This window comes from Diceros bicornis, chromosome 1 (assembly GCF_020826845.1).
Source record: "Diceros bicornis minor isolate mBicDic1 chromosome 1, mDicBic1.mat.cur, whole genome shotgun sequence".
Lineage (NCBI taxonomy): Eukaryota > Metazoa > Chordata > Mammalia > Perissodactyla > Rhinocerotidae > Diceros > Diceros bicornis.
In genome coordinates, this window is record NC_080740.1 from 76,113,596 (window position 1) to 76,138,306 (window position 24,711).

At 40.3% G+C, this 24,711-nt stretch overlaps 1 protein-coding gene across 5 annotated transcripts in view; it reads right to left on the reverse strand.

The window, feature by feature from the left end:
• ATP10B (ATPase phospholipid transporting 10B (putative)) overlaps positions 1–24,711 on the reverse strand; it is a 305,435-nt gene that overhangs the window by 101,362 nt on the left and 179,362 nt on the right. For 2 of the 5 annotated variants that reach the window (XM_058545355.1, XM_058545378.1), the window contains 2 exons: positions 3,690–3,984; positions 2,471–2,665 (listed from right to left, as the gene is read on the reverse strand). In XM_058545355.1, the coding sequence (XP_058401338.1) occupies positions 2,471–2,665; positions 3,690–3,964 (470 nt within the window). In that variant the 5' untranslated portion in view covers positions 3,965–3,984. Of the gene's footprint in view, positions 1–1,157; positions 1,798–2,470; positions 2,666–3,689; positions 3,985–16,015; positions 16,099–21,697; positions 21,798–24,711 lie in introns of those variants that run through there. The other 3 variants (XM_058545345.1, XM_058545363.1, XM_058545369.1) reach the window with 3 other exon arrangements.

Consider the following 24,711-nt stretch of genomic DNA (forward strand, 5'->3'; position numbering starts at 1 on the left):
AGCCTGTTCTCAGAAGGAAGTAGCCCTAATCGGCTGCAGTGCACACCTTGAAGCAAACCCCTTTCATCCTAAGAATGACCAGAGCAACTGCGGAGCTTCTGCTGAACTGGGGTTGATGAAGTCAGAGAGGAAAAATCAGAGGGATGGTGCTCCTTGAGAGAGGTGGACATTTTCCTTACCTACCAAGAAGTCAAGCCCTTGCCTGCTAGTGATTGGATCATCTAAGTCTTCTAATTGCAAGCCCAGAAAGTGCTCTGTCATGGCAGTCTCTCTGTAAGCCCAGACTCGACTCCCTTGCTTCTTTCTGGGCTACGTGACTTGTCACAAAATTGAGACACACAATCACTCCATCTTCTTCCCTTATTGACCGAGAGCACGTCCTATCCCTAACAACTCAGTTTGGTCATTTGCTCAATGGAACCTTAGTAAAACAGCAACATGTATAAAATAACGTTCAACGATGTGGCAAGACAAGGGGTGTGCAGTTTTTGTTTTGGTTGGAACAACATCAGAGAGGAAGCTTAAGAACAGGCTTGATGGTGGAGCTAATCTGAGTTCTACCTTCTAAAAATGAGGCAATCACAGCTTGCGTATTGAGCATTTACTATATGTCAGGCGTAGTGCTAAACACTTTCCAAAGATTATTGCATGCGATTCTCACAACTATCCCAGGAAGTGTTCCAATTCTCGCTCCCCTAAGGTCGTGTAGTTAATGAGTGATGGAGACAGTGTTCCACCCAGGCAGTGTGTCTCCAGGGTGGTTCTCCTAATACAATGCTCTACTGCTCCCTTGATAAACAATGATGCCTCTTCCCTCTGAGGGTCTCCAAACACACTCCAATGTGCTCATGGCCACACTGGACCAAGAAGGGATGAGAATTTAGACAAAATTATCAAATGTCAAACACATCTGAAACAGCAAAGAAAATGCCACATAATAAAGACCTCCTAATTTTAATAAATGACTGACTCAAGCCTGTATTTTTTGTGTTCTGGTTTTAGACCATAATTCTCACTGTGGAAATTGAACAGCTTCACTGAGATAAAATAATGCTGTCTCCCTACCACATCCCTCTATAAACAGCAACTACAGTGGCAGCAGCCACAGAAAGATCAGAGCTGGGCCCCCGGGACTTCCCTGAAGCGTTTTGCCTTACCTGCTGTAGACGAGGCACTCTTGGTTATTGATAACTTTATCAGATTTGTACCTCCGGAAGTCTTCCCAAGCATCCTTGATGGCAGTCACTGCCAGGATGATACAGATCGGTATCATGTTCACCTCAGGCTGGAAAGCATTGACCACGGGTACAAAATTCAGAACTGCAATGCCCACAAAATAAAGATTGGCAAACCGGTGTAGCTGTTCGAAGATGTTCTTGGGTACAAAGGACAACACAGTGTACTTGCTGGTCTTAATTTGATTCCCACGATAACATCTGTTGGGGTTCTCTTTGTGGGACCATCCTTCAAAGGGCAGGTTGGAGACCACCACTCGTCTCTTGTCTTCTTTCTTTTTCCGTTTCCTCCTCCCTTCCTTTCTCATCTCTGCTCAATCCTGTTACTTTAATTCTCATAGCATGGCACTCGAGTTCCCCATCAAAGAGTTTTTTTCCTGACCAGTTCCGTTGTTCAGCTGCCAGTGAGTCATGTCTCTGACATCTTTTACTTGCCTTCTCTGCTGAAAATTTCTCTCTCTTCTTTCAAAAGAAAAATTAAAAATAAAAAGCCGGTGTACAAGCACCAGGGGAGAACTATGACAAGGAAAGAGCTTGCAGGGAACAGGTGTGTACCCGCCAGGTCACTTCCTTCTACTTGTTGAGACTCCACCTGTTGGAATGTTGACGTCATCCGCAGGTATCTTCCTTTTCCACCCCAGGCAGCCAAGAACAGGTGCACCAACTCTGGGTCCTAAAACCTACCTGGTTCAGTTCTAAAGCAAGGATTTTTAGCCAAGAGCCTCAGATGCTTTAGAAATGGTATACATTTTCTTGTTTGGGAGACATTGCCTGTCACTCACCAAAGAGCTGCTCCTGAGCTTGGTCTCCTGAGATGATCCAGTCAATTCTAGAGTTTAATTCTCAAACTTTCAACCCTACTCTTAATAATATAACATCCTTATGCTTAATAATATGGGTGTTTACACAAATTAAACTGAGGTTTCTAAATCTCAGCACAATCGACATTTTGGCCGGATCACAACTCTTTGTTGTGGGAGGCTGTCCTGTATATTGTAAGATGTTTAGCATCATCGTTGGCCTTTTTTCACTAGATGCCATTAGCACCCTCCTTCCCAATATGGCAACCAAAAATGTTAATGTTCCATGCAGGGCAAAATCGCTTTGGTTGAGAATCACTGAATTAAATGGTCTTAAGAAAATATAATGTGAGAAGAGAGACTAATCCTTTGAAAATGCTGAGAGTTTGTATAAACTATTTGCAAGAGAGAAAACAGAGGAAGGATTTCCCTCACCTTTCATATATCTGGATGTTGGAGCAGTTTATCTCTCTATCAAAGCGGTGTCTTTTGTAGTCCTCCATGCCGTCCTTGACCATGATGATGAACAGGACAACGGCCAGTGGTAACATGGTGATTTCCCTGTGGAAGACTTCTATGGAGGGCATCCAGTTCAGAATCACCAGGAACAGGAAATAGAGGTTAGCCCATCTGGAAGGCACAAGCAAGGTGGGAGTCAAAACCACGGAGAAGAAAAATGTACTCTCCACACAATTTCTTCACTGCTGTTGGCCCTTACCAACTAAAATGACATTCTCTTTCAGTGTCACCTTGAACACTATGGTAAGGGCTTTGAAACCAAATCCATCTAGATTCAAACTTGGTTCCTATTGTTTACTAGTTGTGTGACCTTCCTGAGCCCGTTTTGTCTTCTGGAAAATGGGGATAGTACTATCTACTTTAAATAACGCTTATAAATATTACTTGGGATAATATTTGTTACGTGCACAATAGAGGGTTCTGTAGCATAGTAGTTGCTCAATAAATGGGAGCTTATAATAATAATTACAAAATTTAGGTTGATATCTAAGTGCATATCTTGCTTTATAATTAAAAGATGGTTTTCCATATATTATCTCAAAAGAGTGGCTTGCATTTCTAAGTTTTCCATGTGTTTCTTACTCCCGCTTGCCACAGAGCCTTTGCACATGAAGGTCTGTCTGCAGGAACACTCCTCTGGCTCCCTTCCCTAACTTCTCTCTCCCTCTTTTCACCTAGTTAACACATTTTCTTCTTTCAGTTATCTTCAATTGTCACTTCCTCTCAGAAGTCTTTCCTGACTTTCTTAACTAGGCTAGATTTCCCTATTACTCATCCTAATAGCACTGTATATCTCTCCTTGGAAGTACCTATCTGAGTTACAATTTCACATCAACTTATATAATTTTAAAGTTAATGTCTGTCTCTTCCACCAGACAATACACTCAGTAAGGACAGTCTCTTTCTCTCTCTTTTTTTCCTCATTTATCTCTAGCACCCAACGCATGACCTGACATAGAGTAGATTCTGGTAAATATTTATTAAATGAAAAAATGGATGAATGAATAACAAGGCTTCTCAAAGTACATGCATTTGGATATTACAGGAAGGTGCCCCAGAGGGTGGCATCTCTGATTTTGTCTGACCGGCAGATACTTGGTTAAAGTGTCTATCAGTCAGCCAAGTGGTTGTGTACCTGTGAAACTGCTCAAAGAGATTCTGGGGCAGGAAGGTGAGGAGGGTATATTTGGTTGTGTGGATTCTGTTTCCCAGGTATCTCCTGGAGACCTTTTCCCAGTCTTGGTGGAATATGCTGTTGTTGGGGAACACGACCCGCTGCTGTGTTAGGTTGTAGCTCTGCCTCCCCTTCTCTGGGGACAGCAGTGGTGTGGCTTCTGAAGGAGACTGGGGGAGGCCATCTCTGATTCGCCACTGCCACCGGTGCCGAGACGAGTCCACTGAGAGGGCCATTTTCAGCAGCAAGCTAAAGTCTGGAAACAGACAGAGGAAGTCGCTATTGTCAGGAGAAATATGTGGTATATCGGCTCAGCTACCTGTCCACCCATCCATCCAAGGTAGATTCTGGGATACAATGTGAGAAAAATAGGTTCAATCTCTATAATCCATATGTTCTAGAGTGAGAGACATTAGGCAAATAATCATATAAATAATATACAACTAACACTGTGATAAGTGCCATGAAAGCATTTAAGGGGCCAGAGGGTGTTGATGACTTGGTTGAGACTATCAGCAAAAGTGTGGCCTAGTGGGCTATGAACCCGAAGGTCAGAATTCTGGCTCTGGGTTCATTCCTAGCGCTGAACTGTCTCTTCACCTTGCTGGTCTTCAGTTTCCTCACTGTAATATGAGGAAAACTATTCTTATTCCGCTTTTTTCACAAGCTTTTAAAAAATATTCTGAGACAGGTCTTAAAGGGAAAAGTATTTAATCTTTAGGTTTTCTCTAGCTTTAAAATTTTCTGATACTGATAATATTTTGGAGAACCTCATTTGTGGCCAGAACCTCAAATGAAAGTGATGGGTAGAATAGAGGAGAAGTTTCTTTCCTAGAAAATTTGGGCCTGAGGTCACTGGGCTGCGTTGAATGTTGTTCCACGAACACTGCTAGCGTTTTCTGATCTGGTTGACTGGGGGTGAGGGTGGGAGATCCCTTCCTTTCTCTCCACTCCATTTGATGGTTTCTGAAACTGAGCACTTAGTCAAGCAGATGATCTTCCTAGGTGGTGGAAAAATGTTGCTTTATCTAGGATATTCCAGTTTCTGAGCTCTTTTAATGGAATGTATAAAGAAGCCCTCAAGGTTGCTTCTGGCCAAATCTTGCTTAAAGACCCAGAAGGATGTTATTCTAAGATACACTTAGTAAGGAGAGAAGTTGTATATAATGGTGCTTCTCACTTAGTAGGCTCACAGGATGATTTTCTTTTGAATAAATGTATGAGTGAATGTCAGGTATTATTAATCTTACAAAGAGCAACCCCATCTGTCAGTGAAAATAGGAATCACTAAAGGAGAAAAAGTTCCATTTCTCATTTAAATTGTAATCTTTTACCTTCCTGATGCCCATGTGATCTGACCCTTATCTTAATTCTCCTTATGACTTTAATCAATCCAAATGATTTTCAATTCACAGACCCCAAGGCTGCAAGAAGCTCTTCAGAGTTTTAAGTGAGCCTTGTAGCAAGCAAAAAAAAAAAAAAAAAAAAGCAATTATTGATGTCCATCATAATGTGACCAAAAGCAATAATATGACATTTGGTAAGCCAGAAATAACATTATATATCTTCTTTATCATTATAAAAAAATATGCCTCTTTCATGGATTCTTTTTTTTATTATTATTATAAAAGAAAAGGAAATGAAAAGATAATTCATGAATAGAGTTGAAAACACAAATGAGAAATCTTGCCTTGGCTAATGCCATACATATCAGACTTCTCTCAATTCTAGGTGATAATATCTTCGTAAAGGAAGATTGGATTGATATGGGAGCTGCAGATATTTTAGGTGGGTTGGTTTAAAAAGTCCATTGATCATAATCATATTCTTATTAACAATCTAAACTAAGTTCTCTTAAAAATAAAGCAGATGTGAAATGGATGCCAAACTAGTAGATGAAAGTTTGATGAGGAACTGGATATTCCATAGTTTCAAAGTATCTTCCCCCCAAAGTATTAATTACAATGATAAAAAATAATCACTTTCTAGTGGAGAAACATGGCAGACACCACCTTATTCAAGAGATCAAAGCAAACACCACCAATATTGGAATAAGTTGACATCTTGTGCCTCCTGATATGATTACTAAGAAGGACACAATGTCACTTCTGTGGTAATCACAAGGAAACACTGAAAAACCTCAAATTGGGGACTATTCTACAAAATAACTGGCCTATGTTTTTCAAAGGTCAAAGGTCAAAGAAAGGCAGAGGAACTGTTTCTGATAAAGGAGACTAAAAAGATATGACAACTAAATGTAAAGTGTGATCCTGGATTGGATCCTGGACCAGGAGGAGATAAAATAGGTCGAAAGGACATTATTGGACAATGGGTGAAATTTGAATGTGAATTGTGGATTAGGTAATAGAATTTTAATAATGTCAAATTTCCCAATTATGATAAATATATAGTGGTTATATAAAAAAAAGTTCTAATTCCTAGGAAATTCATCCTAAAGTTGTGGGTAAAGGCGCAAGGCATCTCAATGGTTCAGAAAATAATGTGTATGTCTGTATATGTGTGTGTATACATATATATATACACAGTTAGCTAGGTAGGGAGTTGTACAAGAACTGGTTCTAGAAACAGAAAGTTCCTGGGAGTGTCCTGTAGAGAACTTGAAGTGGGGGAACAGAGTAGCAAAGGTTGAGGCTGCAGAGACAGACAAGGGCCAGGTGGCCTGTTAAGGCTATTTATTACGCTAAGAACACGAAGGAGTCCTGAAGAGTGTCAGGCAGGGGAGCAACATGAAGGGAGCTGTGGATCCCAGGCTTTGTTCTGGCTGAAGCACACAAGAATGGGTGGGAGGGGCCAAGACTGGGGACTCGCTGCTTCCCCTTTCCTCCAAATAAGTTACTTCTTTCCAAAAGTAGAACAAGAAACAAAGGGAGATTGTGTAATCCTTTTATCTGAGGTGTGGCTTACTACTGCTTTCAGACAGGGAGGGGTACATCTGAAGCAACTATCTAAGGTCCTTCCAGTCATAAAGTTTTTCTCTCATTTTAATTTTTTGAAATGGCTCTTCCCACTAACAATAAACTTGAGGATTATCTAGTTTTGCTAATTCATACTCAGATCACATCTAGTTTGAAGTAGTAATCCTCTCCAACACCAATATCATTTTCCCCTAGACAGTGTGTGTGTGTGTGTGTGGGGGGGGCATTCCTATATAGGGCACCATTAGCCTAACATACTGGGCTAATTACAGTTTGCTGAGAAACCGTGTACTCATTCTCAAACTTTCTGCATTCTGCCTGGCCTACATTTCCAATTAACCCAAGCTCCTTTCCTTTTCATTTTAATGAAAGTAAACTGCATCGTTAGCAAATTCCATTCTCACTGTTAGGGGTCAATCAATCACTCATTCACTGAACCAAAAGATACTGATTGAACCCTTGTTTTATACCAGGTGAGTAAAACCTACATCTCTCTCCTCCTGGAACTTGCACTCTAGTGCAAGAGATTTTAAACACACAAAATCTCAGAGATTTTAAACACACACTCATAGAAATACATATATATTCACCAACCAGGATAAGCCACAAAGGAGAACAGAGTGCAATGTGATTGCCTTACAGAGGGGTATGACCTTGTCCCTGAAGAGGAGGGGCTTGAGCTGAGATCAGGGGATCTCAGGTAACTGGATGGAATAGTGAGTGTGTCTACGTGTGTGTGTTGTGTGTATGTATATGTGTATATGTGTGTGTGTGTCTGGAAGCAAGTGACCATCCTAGGAAGAAGCCACATTTGCAAGCTTCCTGTAGTTAGAGCAAACACGTTGACTTTAAAGATGGAAAGAAAACCCAAGTAGGGCTAGAAAGCAGGAAAAAGTGCTTGTTGGAGAATTATTTTCCCTTCATGTACAGTTCTCTAAAAAGTATATCAGTTGGTTAGGACCATGGGGAAAAAAATACCCTATAAAATTAAATTTAATCTACACTTAGATTCTTGGTAAATAGTACACTATCCTGACAGTAGAATTAATTAGAATCTAAGAAATTTGGCTTTCAATTAACCACAGGGGTTTTTAAAGCACTCCATCCTGAGGATAAATGTGTAAATCTCACAAAAAAACATTTCCTGTTAGACACCTACTCAACAAACAGTAACCACTGAGAAGAAAGAGGGGGTTAGCATATCCTCAAATCAATGAATTATATCAGTTTTCCCCAAAGTGAATCATTCTTGAATCACCCTTTCAATTTTTGTCATACTCGAATATCATTTGTTTTATTAAATGCAATATATTTTATTTTAAGTCAACTCACTTTTGAAAGGGTTGAATATTGACTTTTAAAGCATTGATATCTGAAATTAGGGGTTTGACACACTTATTATTTTTTTTAATAGGCACTAACAGGATGTACTTTTATTAAAATAAAAACTTTTGGCCCATTATCACAACTATCTTAGACCTTCTATGTTTCTATTTGCTTTTCTGGGAACCAGGTTCAGAAACATCACCAATCACTCAGAAAGCATGTCACATTCGTTATTTGAGGCTCATCTGCTAATGCGGGAAACGCTGCTAATATGTTTTGCAAGTTTTTTTGTTTGTTTCTCACAAAAGTGTCAAAACAACAATAGCAATGACAAGTTTTTCATCAACGCTGAATTAAATAAAAAATCCAGTGAACCAGATTCCTATTCATTCCCCAAGCATTCCACTAGATCAAGGAAAGACTTTAAGTAAAACAATATTATTATCAATTTCTTGTTCATATTGTTTTTTCTACTTATTTTGGTTCGATTTTCTTGAGAAAGTGGCCATCACTTTTATGTAGTTTTCTACCTGTTTTACCCATACTCATTTCACAGACAAAGAAATAAAAGTAAAGGGAATAGAATAATTCTCTCTAGAACCTGTCATTTCTTCCTACTCCCTTTCGGGAAAAACTACAATCCAGGATGTAGGATCCAGGATGTATTTCTTTTTTTCACGTTTTATTGTTTTGGACCTAGGATATGTCACATAATTGATATGGTAACGTTTCTTTTTTTCTTTTTACTCTCACAACATATTATTAAATTGATGGCATTTTAGATTCAGAGAATATGTTTATTGGCAGGTCAGAAAACAGAAATCATGGTTTGAAAGCCTCTCACTAAGGTTTCCAGTTCTGGGACCTGCCCAGGAAAGTTTAGGAAGGACCTCGTGGGAAAGCAATGAAAGAGGAGACCTTATCCTGCATTGGGGTTTGGATACGATAGAAGTCTTGGAGACAGCTGAATCTTCGAGCCTTCATTTGCCTTGTACTCAGTGACAGGAGTCTACATATAGCTGCTGTGTGCCATCAGTTCTTGTAAGCACCAGACAGGGCTGTCTTTCCCAATGGGACAAGCAAGAGCTGTGATTGTGCCTCATTCACAGACTACAAAATCTGTCCTATAATTAGGATGCCAGATGCTGACTTCCTCTAGAGGAAGAAATATTGAGTAAGAAATGAGTCTGCAGGCCCTTGCACAGGGTGGGATGGGGATCGTTGCCTTTGGAGGTTGGTGAGAGCCGGGACTAGTGTGAAAGGGGAAGGGAGAGTGAGAAAGAAATCGCAATCACTTTCAATAAAATTAGACAAAGGATGCAATTCTGTAGAAGGTAATGAAATACATGACAAATTAAATCCTATAGAGTGGGCCTTTGTGGGAAAGGAAAGATCGAAAGATAGGTCTTTACAAAGCTCCTGCCTCATCAGCATGCCATGGTCAGCCTCCATCGCTAGTCTTTCAGCTAATGCTTTTCACTGCTGATTAGTTTTCTCTTAGCTCCTCGGTCCATAAGAGGTTTACTCCAACAGATTTTCAAAGGACAACTATTTTTTAAACAGACAAGAAGATATTTCTGTAGTCTGCCATGTTATACTTCATTATCTCCCAAGTTCATTAGAGTTTAGGGTGTCACCAGTTACCCAGCAAGCTGATGTCCCATTGGATGTATTTGGAGCTCAGACCTCTCTCATGAGCTTTGGACGAGAGTAACCTACTGCTTACTTGCTATCTCTACTTCTTTTTTTTTTTTTTCTTTTTTAAGCAAATCCATAGAGACAGAAAGTAGATTAGTGATTACCAAGAGTTGGGGTGGTAGAGGGGTAAGGAGCAAGGATGAAGAGTGACTGCTAATGAGTATGAGATTTCTTTTTTTCTTTGAGGAAGATTGGCCCTGGGCTAACATCTGTTGCCAATCTTCCTCTTTTTCTTTTTTTCTACCCAAAGCCCCAGTAGATAGTTGTATATCCTAGTTGTAGGTCATTCTAGTTCTTCTATGTGGGACGCCACCTCAGCATGGCTTGACGAGCATCGAGTAGGTCCCCACCCAGGATCTGAACCAGCAAACCCCGGGCCACTGAAGTGGAACGTGCGAACTTAACTGCTATGCTACTGGGCTGGCCCCTATCTCCACTTCTTTTCTAGGTATCCCAACCTGAACATTTCTAAATCTCTTGGATTCTCTCCAAACTTCACTTTGGTTCCAGTAGTCCCCGTTTCTATGAATAGCATCTCCATTTACCCAAATGACCTAGGAGTTATCTTTGATTTCTCCTTCATTTGCTACAGCCAATCTATTTTTAAGTTCTATCTATTTTTGCCTTCTAAATATTTTTCAAATCCATCTGTTTCTCAACATTTCTACTGCTTCCAGTCTAATAAAAGGCACTATTATCTCTTGTCTGGACTACTGCAATAGACTTCTAACTGGTTCCCGCATCCTCACTTGCTCCCTTTCCAATCTAGTCTTCACATAGCAGCCAGAGTTATTTTTCTGAAGTATAAATCAGATCGTGTCAGTCCTCTTTTTAATGCTCTTAATGATTATGATTGTCTTTGTATAAAATCCAGACTTCTCACCGTGGCCTGCATTACTTCATATGATCTGGCTCCTGCCTACCTTTTCCTTCTTGCTCAATATTCTCAAATATTCCAATCTCTCTCTGTCTCTCTCTCTCTGCGTGCATGGGTCTAGGCATTTAGTAGTTCCTCTCCCTTGAAAGCTCTTTCTTTACTCTTTGCCTAGTACGTTAGTTAGGCTAAGTTAGGCTAGGCTGTGAAACAAATAAAGCCCCAAACCTCAGTGCTTTAGCATAACCTACAAAGAATTTTCAGGTCCAAGTAACTCTCCTCCATCTGGTGACTCAGGGATCCAGGCTCCTTCCACCTCATGATCCCATCGTGTGGCTTTAAGTATAGCCAAAACAGGGACCCAGAAGTGAACTACATTACTTTGCTCATAGTCAAATGACCAGAATCAGTCACATGGTCTCATCCTGACTCCAAGGGACACTGGGCTACATGGGGAACACATAGAATTTTTGGTGAGCACTGGCTTTCTCTGCCAGGTCTCAGATTAAATGACATTTCTTCCAAGTATTGGGTAGAGTAGTAGAGTGCAGAGCAGTGAGGGCTGCAGAGTAATGAGGCAGCATGGCAATAGGATATGGTCAGACCTGTCATTATTGCCTTGTTAGCTGAAGAAAGAGATTCTATACTTTCCAAGCACTCTGACACCTTCTATTTAAACGTCCTACTCTAAATTTGAGGTCAAGAGAGTGGCCCCTAAACACTGGCTCTTAAACACTGCCATGAGGTAGGCTGTGGATAGCAAGATGTCAGAGAATTAATATGTGCTCCTGGCGTAGTCTGTAGATGGAACACATTATATGCTTCATCCATGTGTAAGCCACTATTTTTAAGTGTAACAGATGCTGTTGAGATGGATATATTGCTAATTTGTTTAAAGGCATTACTGATTTCACGGTAGGATTTTGCCATTATGTATTTTCTCAATCCATGAATACTAAAGTTATAGCTACTTTCAAATGGAGGCTGTGAAATTCTTTGATGACAAAAGAGATCTTTGAGCTCTGAAAGGTTGGAAACACTGGAGTAGTAGAGGGAAATGCAGGGTATTCAGCTAAGTGCAGAGAGGAAGATCTGTAATACGTAGTTCCTGACCCCACAAAATGGTTGGAGAGATGAGATATACACATAGGAAAAGATAATTGGATAAGCTATCAATGGGAATTAAATAACTGCAGACAGCAAGCATCAGAAGTTGTCAGAGATGGAAGAAAACATAGATGACTAGGTAGGACAAGGTAAGCTTCTTGAAGAAGTAGAAATGGCCAATTACTGAATAAGAGGGCTTGGGTGTCCAGAGGCAAGCACGAGTCCAGAAGGTCAAGAATAGGCAAGTGAGAAGCTCTATCTCTTGTCCTCACCTCTCAGACCCACTGGGGATGGGGGTGGGAAATCTGCATTCTTAACCAGCTCCCAGATCATTCTAAAATAGGGGTTGCTGAGGAGCAAAGCTGGAAAGACACTGTCTTACGCACTCCCATATCTGCTCTCCATTGAAAACTACTCTTTCTCATTTTCTTCCCTCTACTCTAAACCTGATTTCCCAAGTATCTTCCTAATGAGAGGCAAAAGATCTTGGGAAATAAAAAGACTGTGTGGGGAATCTTATCTTTGTAAGAGGCAGGTAAAATGAGATGCATAATTTCATTTTTTATATCCCTCCAGGCAGAAATGTGATTTCACTTAAAAGTTGTTTTATAGATTCTTTTGGTTTGTTTTTACTGACAAAATAATTAAGTTGGGTCTAATTAAAAGTGAATAAATTGCTCGCAGAAGCTGAATAAATCAGTGCTGAGCTGAAAGGAAGAAAGTTCAAAAATCTACAGGGCTGGAAGCAATTAAAAGACAATAGAACACATTGATGGGCTCAATTCACCTCACTCAAAACATACCCACAGTTACGTGAATTACATGCTGACTGATACACCCAGAAAAGTCTGTGGTGGGGCATGCAGGGAGCAGGACCTGGGAAATTTGGGAGGGGAGGAGCTTTCTCAAGGTCAAATGGACTAGGCGTATGGCTTAGTGCAGAGTGTGGAACCAGATTTTTGAAGTGGGGTGAGAAAAACTGATATTTTAGCAGCTGCCCCCAGAGTTTCCTTAGGAAGGGAATATGCTGTGATCAGCATTGGGATGAAAGGCAAGGGAACAAGAACTAAAGGGAAGAGAAAAAGGGAGAGGAGAAAGGAGGGGGAGAATTAGCTGGCAAGAGCATGAGAAATCAAGATTAAGAAGGTAGCGGGTTGGTGCTTGTGTTGTCAGAAAAGGGCAGTGGAACTTTTTTTAATTGAGGTATAATTGACATGTAACATTATATTAGTTTCAGGTGTACAGTGAAATGGATTCAATATTTGTATATATTGCAAAATAATCACCACAATAAGTCTAGTTAATGTCTGTCACCATACATAGTTACAAGATTTTTTTTTCTTGTGATGTGAACTTTTAAGATCTATTCTCTTAGCAACTTTCAAATATACAATACAGCATTATTAACTATAGTCACCATGCTGTACCTTATATCCTCATGACTTATTTATTTTATAACTAGAAGTTTGTACCTTTTGACCCCCTTCACCTGTTTTACCTACCCCCATTCCCACCTCTGGTAACCATCAATCTGTTCTCTTTATCTATGAGCTTGTTTGGTTTTTTTTAGATTCCGCATATAAGTGAGATCATACAGTATTTGTCTTTCTTTGTCTGACTTATTTAACTTTCATAATGCCTTCAGGATCCATCCATGTTGTCGCATATGGTAAGATTTTCTTTTTTTTTTTAAGGCTGAATAATATTCCACCATATATGTGGGATTTTTAAATTTTTTTAAAAATAAAAATATTCACTTAAAAATATTTGTGATATTGTAATATGATATAATGTCCTTCCATACTACTTCAAAACTGTTATTAAAACTTTACAACACAGAGTGGCTTTGTATGAATGGTATCATTTGACTGGAAGCAGAAGTCTAGAAGTCAAGAAGCAATTGTTCCCATGTTTGGCTCAACATCATGGGGAGAAGATAAAAGAAGAGCCATAAGAAAGAGTGGAGAATGAGAAATTTAGCAAATTCTAGAAATTAGAACCAGAAATGACAGGTAGAAACATAAGTCCCATAGGAATCCACAGAAGTTGGGGGAGATGGTAGCACAGGGTTTTCTATAGGATATGAGATGGCAGTTCGGGTTGATCTCATCTGGATTTTAAAGGGCAGGGTAAGCCAAGCCAAGCTGACATCTGGCTTACACATCCCACTAACCAGCTGTGTGACCATGGGCAGACTCTCTCTGAGCCTTAGTTCCTTCCTCTATAAAATGAGGGTAGTGGACCAGATAATGGCTAAGGCCCATGTGTGTCTCTAACACTTTCACTTCCGGTGTAATTCTCACCCTGACTTTTCTGAAGTCAACGGGATGAGTGACCCTGATAAGGGACCTCGCCAGAGGGCAGATTATTTCCTCCTGAGATGACAGCCTATCCATAAAACCTAAGTGAGCTCGCAGCACACACTTGTTAAGTGGCTGATCCTTTCTCTTTTCTTCATCAAAAGGATGAAGCCCTTTCATCTATCTGTTCCGGTTGGGTTACTCTCTCATACAAGCTTTGGGTTGAACATTCTCATCTTTCCAAAGAAATAACTGAACCCTCTCTTCTTTATTATTTCTCCCCTTTTATTAGATTAATATTAACAACAAGGTTCTCAAAAGGCCTCCATATGTTCCAAACTTCTATTTCCCAAGTAGGGAGGAATTTCAAGAAAGATCCAACTGCCTATTGGACATCACCATCTGGACATCTCTGAAGAACGTCAATCTCAGTTTGCCCCCAAATAGACTCATTATCTTTACCCTATATCTGCCATTCCCCCTATTTCCTATCTCACGGAACGGCAATGCTACCCTTTCAGTTGCCCAAGCTTTTGATTCCTCTCTCACTCAATGTATCTAACCAATTACAAGGTCCTCTTGATTCTAACCTATCTGTTGCTTCTGTCCATGCTTCTCCGGGCCCATTGCCACTCTCATCTCTTGCCTTGATTACTTAAACAGTTTCATAGTTTGTCCCTGCTTCCAATTTTGCTCCCCTCCAATCAGTTTTTCCATGAAGCAATCAGAAAGATATCATCAAATTATAAATCCATTCATGTCATCACCTTGCTCAAAATATTTTCTGGCTTTCAATTTCCCTCAGACAGGATAAGGAACAAAACTAACATAATCTACATCTTGTTCCCTCCATGAACTAGATATGGCCTCTCTTCCTAGCCCTATCTTATGTTAACCTCTCTTTCATGCTCTGCTCTAGTCATAGGAAATTATTTTATTTCCTTTCGTGTCTCTCGCACTGTCACAACCGATACCACCAGTACTCCCTGCTCCCCAACCCCTCAAAGCCTACTAATTTCCATTCATTTTTTAGGACTTAGATGTTACCTCCCCCAGAAAGCCTTGCTTGTCCTGAAGTATGATTGAAGGGCTACTTATGTGCTTCTGTCCTTATCCCACTTTAGCTCCTAGTTCTGTGTACTGAGGCTACGTACTTGTCCGGATTGAGGGCTTCTATAACACAGTCACCACTCTACCCACCAATGCCTCCTGGGAGTAGTCATTACACTACCCCCCATGTCTTATGGGGCAGTCACCATTTAACCCTCAGTGCCTCCTGGGAAAAATCACTGCTCTATCTCCCAGTGTCTCTTGGGAGCAGTCACCACTTTACTTCCCACTGGAAGCAGTCACCACTCTACCTTAGTGCCTGGTGGGGTCGGTCATCACTTGACTGCGGTGCCTCCAGGGAGCAGTCAGCGCTTTACACCTCTTTCCCCAGCACAATAATAGGCACCAAGAAGTGTTTGATTTGTTTGCATTTCAATATTATTTTTAAAAGTTTCAAAGAACTTCAACTCTGTTATTCCATTTTACCCCTCTAATGATCCTTTGAGGAAGGTTGGGTCTGTATTATAGTGGTTCTCCCCAGTCATCCGGGCTAAGTTCCTTAATACACCCATTTAGAAAAATCTGTGGTTAAAGAACTTGAGCACTCATAGTAGAAATTCCCTTTTCTTGTGACCACATTTTGGGAGTGTAATGAAAAACATTTTGAACAAAACAATCAAGGTAGCATATTACATAATGTCAATACAGATGACATTCATCCTTTTAAATAACAATGGATACAGCACAATTTCCCTCAGGATCTGCTCCCTAGAACTTCTTCATGCTTGCCTCTCCTAACACAAGAAACTTGAAATTAATTTTGTTTGTAGCTAAAATCTGTTACGAAGCATAAAAACAAAATTGTTCTGATCTATGACTCAGGGCTTTTGACTTCTGGCTCCTCAGATCTTAGTGACTCTGAATGACTGGATTTTTGAGATGGGCACATTATTGGGGAAGTGTTGCTGAAAGTCCCTTCCCATGACACAGGGTTACCTGCCCTTAACTCTGCTCAGGAGGATTTCGGACCCAAGTACTTGTAACAGGATGCTCTCACACCTCTCAGCAAGGCTTTCTCTATGGACCCAGGGATCTGTAGGGAGATCACAATTCACAGGCTTTCAATATTCCTTATTGTTCAATATTATTTTGTGTAAATCTTTACTTCTGATATATCGTTTTTATTTATTCCTAACACTTTAGTTCCCCATTTTCTTACAAATGACTTGATATTTGCATGTCCTGGAACTGAAGTTGTCTGGGTGAACTAGAAGATTTGCAGAAATAAATTTGCTGATACTGAATTTTCATATTTGTGAAATTGTGGCTTGGAGGGTATGGCTGTGGATAACTCTGAATTTTTCTATATTTTACAGATTAATCTGATTGTCTTTTTCTCTGAAATAATAAATAAAATGAAGAGAGGTTAGGTGACTTGCTTAAGGTCACAAAAATACTCAGTAGTAGAGTTAACATCAGTTTCGTAATGCATAGCCCTGTCAGCTTGGCTTTTGGTTTTTCTGCCTCAGTGTGAGCCATTTATGTTTACTCCTATAACTTTAGACATCTGCGACTGCCCTGCTTGATTTTCTTAAAAATAAACTTTTGATTTCAGCATAATTTTAGGTTTACAGAAAAGTTTCAAAGGTAGTACAGAGTTCCTTCACCCAAGATTCTCCTAATCTTACAGAACCAGGATACATTTGTCAAAATAAGAAATTAACATTGGTACCATACAATTAATCAAACTACAGACTTTATTTGGGTTTTACCTGGGAATTTTTTAGTTTCTTAAATTACAAAGCATTTCAAATTAGACAAAAGTACAGAGCCTGACCTCAGTGTCACAATGACACTTGGTCATTGGCACCAAGAGACTCAATTGGTCAAAGAGTTGTTTCTGGATTGTTCATTTGTTTTAATATCCCTTTATTCCTATCTGAAACAATACCAAGTGACTTTCTGATGCAACCCACACCCAAGGTCAACTGTGGTGGCTTTCTGAAGAACAATAGACCACAGTTGTTAACCTGATTGTTTCCTAGAGTAAAGAAAAGTTTATCAGATGAGTAGAAGAAAGTCTATAAGATTGTGAAGGAGAATATGACTGTAGGCTCCTATGACAAGACCACAAATACACAAAGAGACAGAAGAAGAGAGACAAGAGGCAAAAAAGGAATGAGAAGAAAGTAGAGAAACGGATTTCACCACTTAAATTGCAAAGGCCCATGGAGATATGAAGTAGCACAGAAATAAATCAGCCAGCCACCCCCAGCTTGAAGGAGAACGACAGAGTGATGTCCCCTGGCTGGACTGCTTGGTCGGGGTTGGGGGCTGCCCATGCCTCTAGGAAATCTTCCTCTTCTGAAGACTTAGTCCCAGAGGCCCAATTCTCCCTACTTCATTAAACCTTAATCCTTGGCGAGAGATCCTGGATGTTTAGAAAAACCACTGGGCCTTGTTTTTTATGTTCCTGTCTGATTGATTCTGATTGAGGCTGCTGAGGCAGACCCATGGACATTTCCTGGTGCCCAGAGGGATTGTTGCTATTAGTGCCATCGGGTCAATTCTGACTCCTAGCAACCCTGTGTAAAGCAGAGGGAACCCTGCTGGGTCTTTTGCGCCATCCTCTCACCTTCTGGCACTATATCAGCCAATGCTCCACTACTATTCATAGAGTTTTCACAGCCAAATTTTTTGGAAGTGGGTGGCCAGGTCCTTCTTGGTAGTCTGGAAGCTCCACTGAAACCTGTCCACCATGGGTGACCCTGATGGTATTTGAAATACTAGTGGCATAGCTTGCAGTGTCACAGAAACACACAGCCACCACAGTATGACAACCGACAGATGGGTGGTGTGGTTCCTTGACCTGGAAACGAACCCAGGCTGCAGCAGTGAAAGCGCCAAATCTTAACCACTTAGACCACCAGGGCTGGCTCCAGGGGGGTTGGCAATCATTTAAACATTTTTAGGGTGTTGTAGGTTGATCAGATAAATTTGTTATCTGATTTATAAAACAAAATTAGCATTCTCTCTGGGGCGCTTGGTTGAGCTTATTATTCTGCTTTAGGAAACTGAGATAAAAGCAAATTAACATGTGTAGGTAGCTATACTCACTCTCCCTCCACCCACCCCCTAATCACTTCATTCTGTCCTTTCATGAAAGAGCCAGGGAGATAACACCCCACCTGGTGAGTGTATACTTTATTTCCAATTTTCTCAAACTTTTTAGAGTTGTGCATGTGGGGATTTGGTGACATTTTACATCTTCAATATAATGGTCTCTGTCACAAGTCCTTCATAATTACCCAGACTATATATATTGCATCTAGGCACCTTTCCTTTCGTTTGGACCATTAGAAAGACAAATGGCTTTGCTGCCCAGCAATGTGGGGAGGAACTGTTGAGTACAGCACCATGTGGAGCAGACTCTGATGGGGACAGAATGCGTGTATGGGTTTTGGAGTCTGAAACACCACAGGGTATGTATTGAGAAGTGAGGAAAAAGCAAGTGTGAGTTAAATCTCTTCCTTCCTTCTGCTGTGTTCCAGTGGCACTGAGACTTGTCTTACATAGCGCTGGAAGAGCTGTGTGAACAGGGGACAATCCATCCTAACTACGATTTGATTTAGCTCCACGATGCCAACAAACCAAGGTTCCTGAATTAGCTCATGGATTAAAGACCCCTTAGAGACTGAGATTCAGACAGTGTGTATTGGTACCAGGATAGCAAAGAGACAAATGACACACAGCAGAGAGCCAAGCAACAGACTTGTGAACATATGGGGACTTGATACATGACAGATGTGGCCTTACAAATCAGTATAGACAGACAGACTACCCAATAAATAGTGTTGAGATCATTGTTGACTCATATAAAAATAACAATGACGACAAATTTCTACTTCACACTGCACACAAAAAATAAATTCCAGGTGCTTGAAAGACCCCCTTCCTGGGGATTTAAAACAAAATATAGGAGAATATCCTATGAACTTGAGGTAGGGAGGGAACTCTTAAGCCACAGATATCAATAATTAGGGTAAAGATTGATAAATTTGACCACGTTAAAATTTCTGTGCCCTAAAGAAGGTGGAAAAGCAAGTGACAGATTGGGAAGAGATGTTTGTAACATTATTACATACACAAATTCAAAAAGGAAAAGATAACCCAGTAAAAAATAAGAAATGATAGGAACAGGTTGTCCTCAGAAGAAGAAACCCAAATAGCTCTAAATCACTCAAAATTATTTCCATCTTCACTAGTAATCAGGGAAACGCAAATTAAAACAACAATGAAATGATACTTTGCTACACCACTGGATTGGCAAAAAATAAGAAGTCTACACCAAGGTTTGGCAAAGATGAGACATAATGGGCACTCTCATATACAAATTGTTATGACCACTGTGGAAAGGAATTTAGCTTTATCAAGCCACGCTGCAAGTGCTCACACCCCTAGACTCAGCATTTCTACTTCTAGGTAGATACCCTGGAGAAATTTTTGCACAAGGAAATGCATTCAGAAACATTCATTGTATCAACAAAAATGTTAAAAGTTAAAAACTGTAAGCAAATCTTCATCAAATAGTACAATGAAAAAACAAACTGTAGCATAGTCACAAAATGGAATGTTATACGGCAGTTAAAATTGAACTATATCATCATGGATAAATAGCAAAATAACAGTTAATAATCCTAAATAGAGTTATATTATTATTTTGCTGTAGGTGCTACTGTAAGCACTTTGCACGTGAATATTAACTCATTTAATTCTCATAACCATCTGTGATGGGGGTCCTATTATCATCTCCATTTTATAGATGAGCAGACTAAGGTATGGAGAAGTTTAATTACCCGAAGTCTCATAAATGTCAAGTGGCAGAGTTGGGCTGTGAACCCGCCAGTCTAATTCCAGAATTGGTGATTTAAACATTAAACCTGCCTCATCAAACAAACAGAATGCTGAGCAACAAAAATGTAATGTTGAGCAAAAAATTCAGTTTGGAAGTTGATATACACAGCATGATTCTCTATTATTTAGGGTTAGATTCAGCTACATTTAACAAACAACAAAAAGTGCCTTAAACAAGATATTTCTTTATGACATAAAACAAATCTAGAAGTAGATAATCTAAGGCTGATACAGAGGCTCCAAGGTCATGAGCAGACCCAAGGTCTGCTCCATCATCTTTAGCACTAGTTTCCAACCTCAAGGTGGTGTCAGGAACTAAAGAGCTATTGGAGCTTCATCCACCAGAGTTATGTTCCAAGTAGGAAGAAGGAAAAGAGGAGGAAGAGCAAAGGGTACACCTGCCAGCTGAGTCTCTTTAGGGGTCATCCCAGAAGCCCTGCCCAGTGACCTTTGCTTTCATCTCACTGGTGGCCCCCATAACTGTAAGGGAAGGTGGGAAACGTAGTTCTTTAGTTGGGTGCATTGTTGCCCAAAATAAACTACATGTTCTGTAAGGAAGAAAAGTAAATATTGAGTGGGCCAACCAATAAATAACCATTGATTAGGCAACTAAGAGTTTCTCTCATAAATATCATTTATAGATGGTTTAAAAGAATACTATATATTGTGTATGGATTTATATATACTTATTATAGCATAAAAACATGCATGGGAATAATACCAAATTTAGGAAAATAGTTATGTTTGGAGAAGGAGGGAAGGAGAGGGATTAGAGAGGGATACACAATAAACTTCAACTATATCCCTAACTTAAAAAAAATCTAAAGCAGAAATGACATAATGTTAAAATTTGATAAGTTGGGTGGAGGGTAAGTCCTGGTGTATCTTTTGGGGGTGTATGTGTGTTTCCGGTTCTCTCTTCTTTCGTGTAGTTCATTCACTCTTTCTCATTTTCCTCTCTTCTTGTAGAGAAGGGTCTAGATCCCCCAGTACTGCCTCCTCTGTTGTAAACTCAAGTCCTCACAGAACTTGGGACAGTTTGTTCGAAAGTACAGCATTTTTGGAGAGAACCTCCTTTAACAGGAGTAAATTGGTTGCGAGTTTATCAAATGTCAAGCACTAAGCCAAGGCCTTTGCAATCATTAACATATTTAATCCTCACAGGAACCCTGGGAACTAACAACTACCATTATTTTCATCTTACAGAAGAGGAAAATTGGGCTCAGAGAGGTTGAATGTCTTTCCTATGACCCCCATAGTTCACAGGGGCAGAGTCTAGATTGGAACCCACACTTGTCTACCTCTCTGAACCTAAGCTCATAACCACCTTGCTGTCCTAAGATGCTTTATGAGCTCTTTAGATGTCCAGTCACACTCTGCCCCATCTCTTACTAGAACTTCTAGGAAGTGTCTCTGGTATGTATCCAAAAGAAGACACAAGGGATAATGCTGGGTCTGAAATGGAAAAACAGGCTGGGTTTACCCTAGGCTTAGGAGGATGTTGGTTTGGGAGGGCCATATAAGGCCTGGCTGAGATGATGAAGAAAGCAAGCAAGGAACTAAGTGCTCAGAGCAGGGACTTGATCTAAAAGCTAAAGAAATAAGAAGTGCTTCTAAAGGCTTTTGTTACTCATGGTCTTGCCTCTACAGGGCAGGAAGCAGCGAGGCATTCAAGGTGGAACTTTGGCCAGGAAGAGTGTACATACACTGATGTCCCCAGTGTCATTTCTCATTGAAATCTAAACAGGGCTTCGCACCAATCACCTGCATTCTCCTTGCCTGTTCAAGAGAGCTCCTTGAGGACAGAGACTGTGTCTGGTTCAAGATTTGCCACACAGCTGACACATGGCAGGAACCCAAACATCTGTTAACAAATGAACACATGAATGAATAAGTAAACTCAATAGGATGGAGGTTGGGTGGAGTCCTCTGAATTGGGACAGAGCACCCAGCACAATAAATATCATATTAGCTTCAGTTCCTTGATGGCAAAGGTCAATGCATCATTGTGTTTGTACACCTTGCCCCTAGTGCTTGCTGAATAGCTGCTGACTTGAATTGAGATGAATTATGAAATAAAAACAAGGATTTATAACAATGGACAGCAATTGTGTGAGCTTTCTAGAGATCCATACATAGAGAGCCAGGAGGCTGTTTGAAAATGATCTCAAATCTCTAATGAAAACATCATCGTCCTCCTTATCAAAAACAAAATAACTATGGTCACCATTTTCTTTTTATGTGCCAAGTGCTGTGGAGTAGATTATTTCTAAAACTTACCATCGCTTGGCAAGGTAGGTGTTATTATTACCATTTTACAATGAAGAGACCCAGTCCCGGACGGTTAAGTGACTTTCTGAAGCAAATAGATCATAACAGCCCCAGTTAGGATTTAAATGCATGTCTCTTCGGCTCTGAAGTCTACACAGTCATGCGTTGCTTAACAACGGGATTTGTTCTGAGAAATGTCATTAGGCGACTGTGCAAACATCATAGAGTGTACTTACACAAGCCCACATGGTACAGCCTACTACACACCTAGGTCATATGATACTAATCATATGGGACCATAAGTATATGCAGCCCATTGTTGACCGAAATGTTATTACGCAGCACATGACTACTTCTACTGTGCATTCTGCTATTGTGGTGGCCAGACTTTCTTCGTTTCACAGACTGAGTTGCAGCATCAACAAATGGCAGTAAAGAAGTTGCATTTCTCCTTGAGGAAAGATTCTGGAACGCCCTGCAACTCCTCCGAAGGCACTGGTGATCTTATTGCTACTCTGAACATACTTGAGCTGAAACTCCTAACCTAATTGTTTCCTGCTGGCAAATCTAGTTGACGTACTGTAAGCTCTTATTTCCCATAGGAGGGATGTTACGAATTGATTTGCCCTATGGAAGCTTTGCATACCATAAAAATACCAATACTAATCATGAAAATAAATGAAGGGAAAAATAACCCCCAAATAAGTGCTTTTGCAAACATTTATTAAGAGGCAAAAATCAAATACCAAATACAAAGGCTCTGTTGTAATTTTTTTCTTTCTTTTTTAAAGATGCTTTACAAAAATCTGAGTGCAATGAAGTTTGAAATGAAAATGCTGGCTTCCTTTCCTGGCGACTATCTCTCTAACAAGCTTCTTAAGCACTCTTCTTGGCTCCAGGGTTCTTTGAACTGAATTCAAATTAAAGTCAACTCTGTTAAACTTTTCTTCTGAGTCAATATGCCTGAAACCTCTGCAATCAGGCTTTGACCGGGAAATCTTGATCCTTGTTTTGTGATGCAAAATACTCTGCAATTCCTAGGCTCTGACTTCAACAGTTTCAGCTCAGCTCTCTGGAAGATTCTTCCCTTGCTTTTCTGCACTTACAGTTTTCCTTGAGTTTATAGCCCTCTCTTTCTGAAGAGCTCCAACTATCCTTTACTCATGCTGAAAACTTTTTCTTTAATATCTCACCGCATCTGTTAGCTTTTCAAAGAGACATGTTGCCTTGGTCAAAATTATGGCTTTGGTGGAGAAGCATATGATTTGCATGTCTGCTCATAAAGCCATGCAATCAAAAATTATTCCACCTCATGACTCAGCCCATTCCTTTTTCTTCTTCCTTATTGTTGTCAATTTACTCAGCTGGTAATTGGCATGAAAGGCTACATTGGTTCCAGTAAGTAGGCCAGTTTTAATATAGGTTGTGGGTGCTGAGGAGGGTGTGTGAGTGTGTGTGTGTGTGTGTGTGTGTGTGTGTGTGTGTTATGATAAAAATAGTATAAAAGTGGAACGTTGCCAGTCGGGCCTTCATTGGTTGGGGGCAGTGAGCACATACTGCTCCTTTTGAACCACAGGATAGGCGACAGAACACCTAGGGATTCACGGACAATGGTGCTCTGTCCTTATGAAACGGTAACACTTCCTGAGCAATGAGCATTCATAGGTGATAAGGGTGATGTTGACTTGATTTATAATACTGATTTTATCAAAGGGGAAAATAAGGTTTCAAGGTGTAAAATAGCTTCTGCTAAATCTTCAAGAGTCATCCCCGGGCTAAAGCCCACACTTTTGCCTCCTCCAGGCCCAGGTCCATTGCCATGAGTATCGTGGCATAAAGGAAGGAGCGCCAAACGGGGAATTCTGAACAGTCTGCCTCAGTGCAACTCAAAATTTCCAATGAAGCTTCTAGAAATTAAACGTTTCAACTCTGTCCATTTAGCCTAGTCATTATTATCTTTAGAGTCACAGATGGGAATTTAATGTGAGAGCCAGAGGGAAGAGGCTGAGAAGCTGGGGCTGCTGTATTAGTCAACTGTAGTGGGCCACGTTCAAGCTGATGGGGGGGTTCATAGGCCAGTCTTGTGGAGGAAACACAAAGAAAAGCTAAGAGACCAGATAGATGGCTGCAAAGGCTCCTGATGGCCCGAACTTCTCTGGTTCTAATCCTTTATCAGGCTGGCTGCTCCCTTTGCCTCGGATTCTATGACATGCTCTCATTTCTTTCAATATACTCTACTTTATAAAATAAAACGAAAAAAACAGCTCCACATCCAGGCCCTTTTCTTGACGGATCTTGATATTGTGTATACAATTAGATCCAGACTACGTATTTCAAACCCCAGTTCTGCCCCTTACTAGCTGTGAGTCCCACTTATCCTCTTAGTATCTCACTTATCTTATTTGTATGGGGACAGTAATGATATCTACCTCCTAGTGTTGTGGGGATTACTTCAGATAATATTTCTAAAACATTAGAACAATGACTGCCCCCTAGTACGCGCTTTC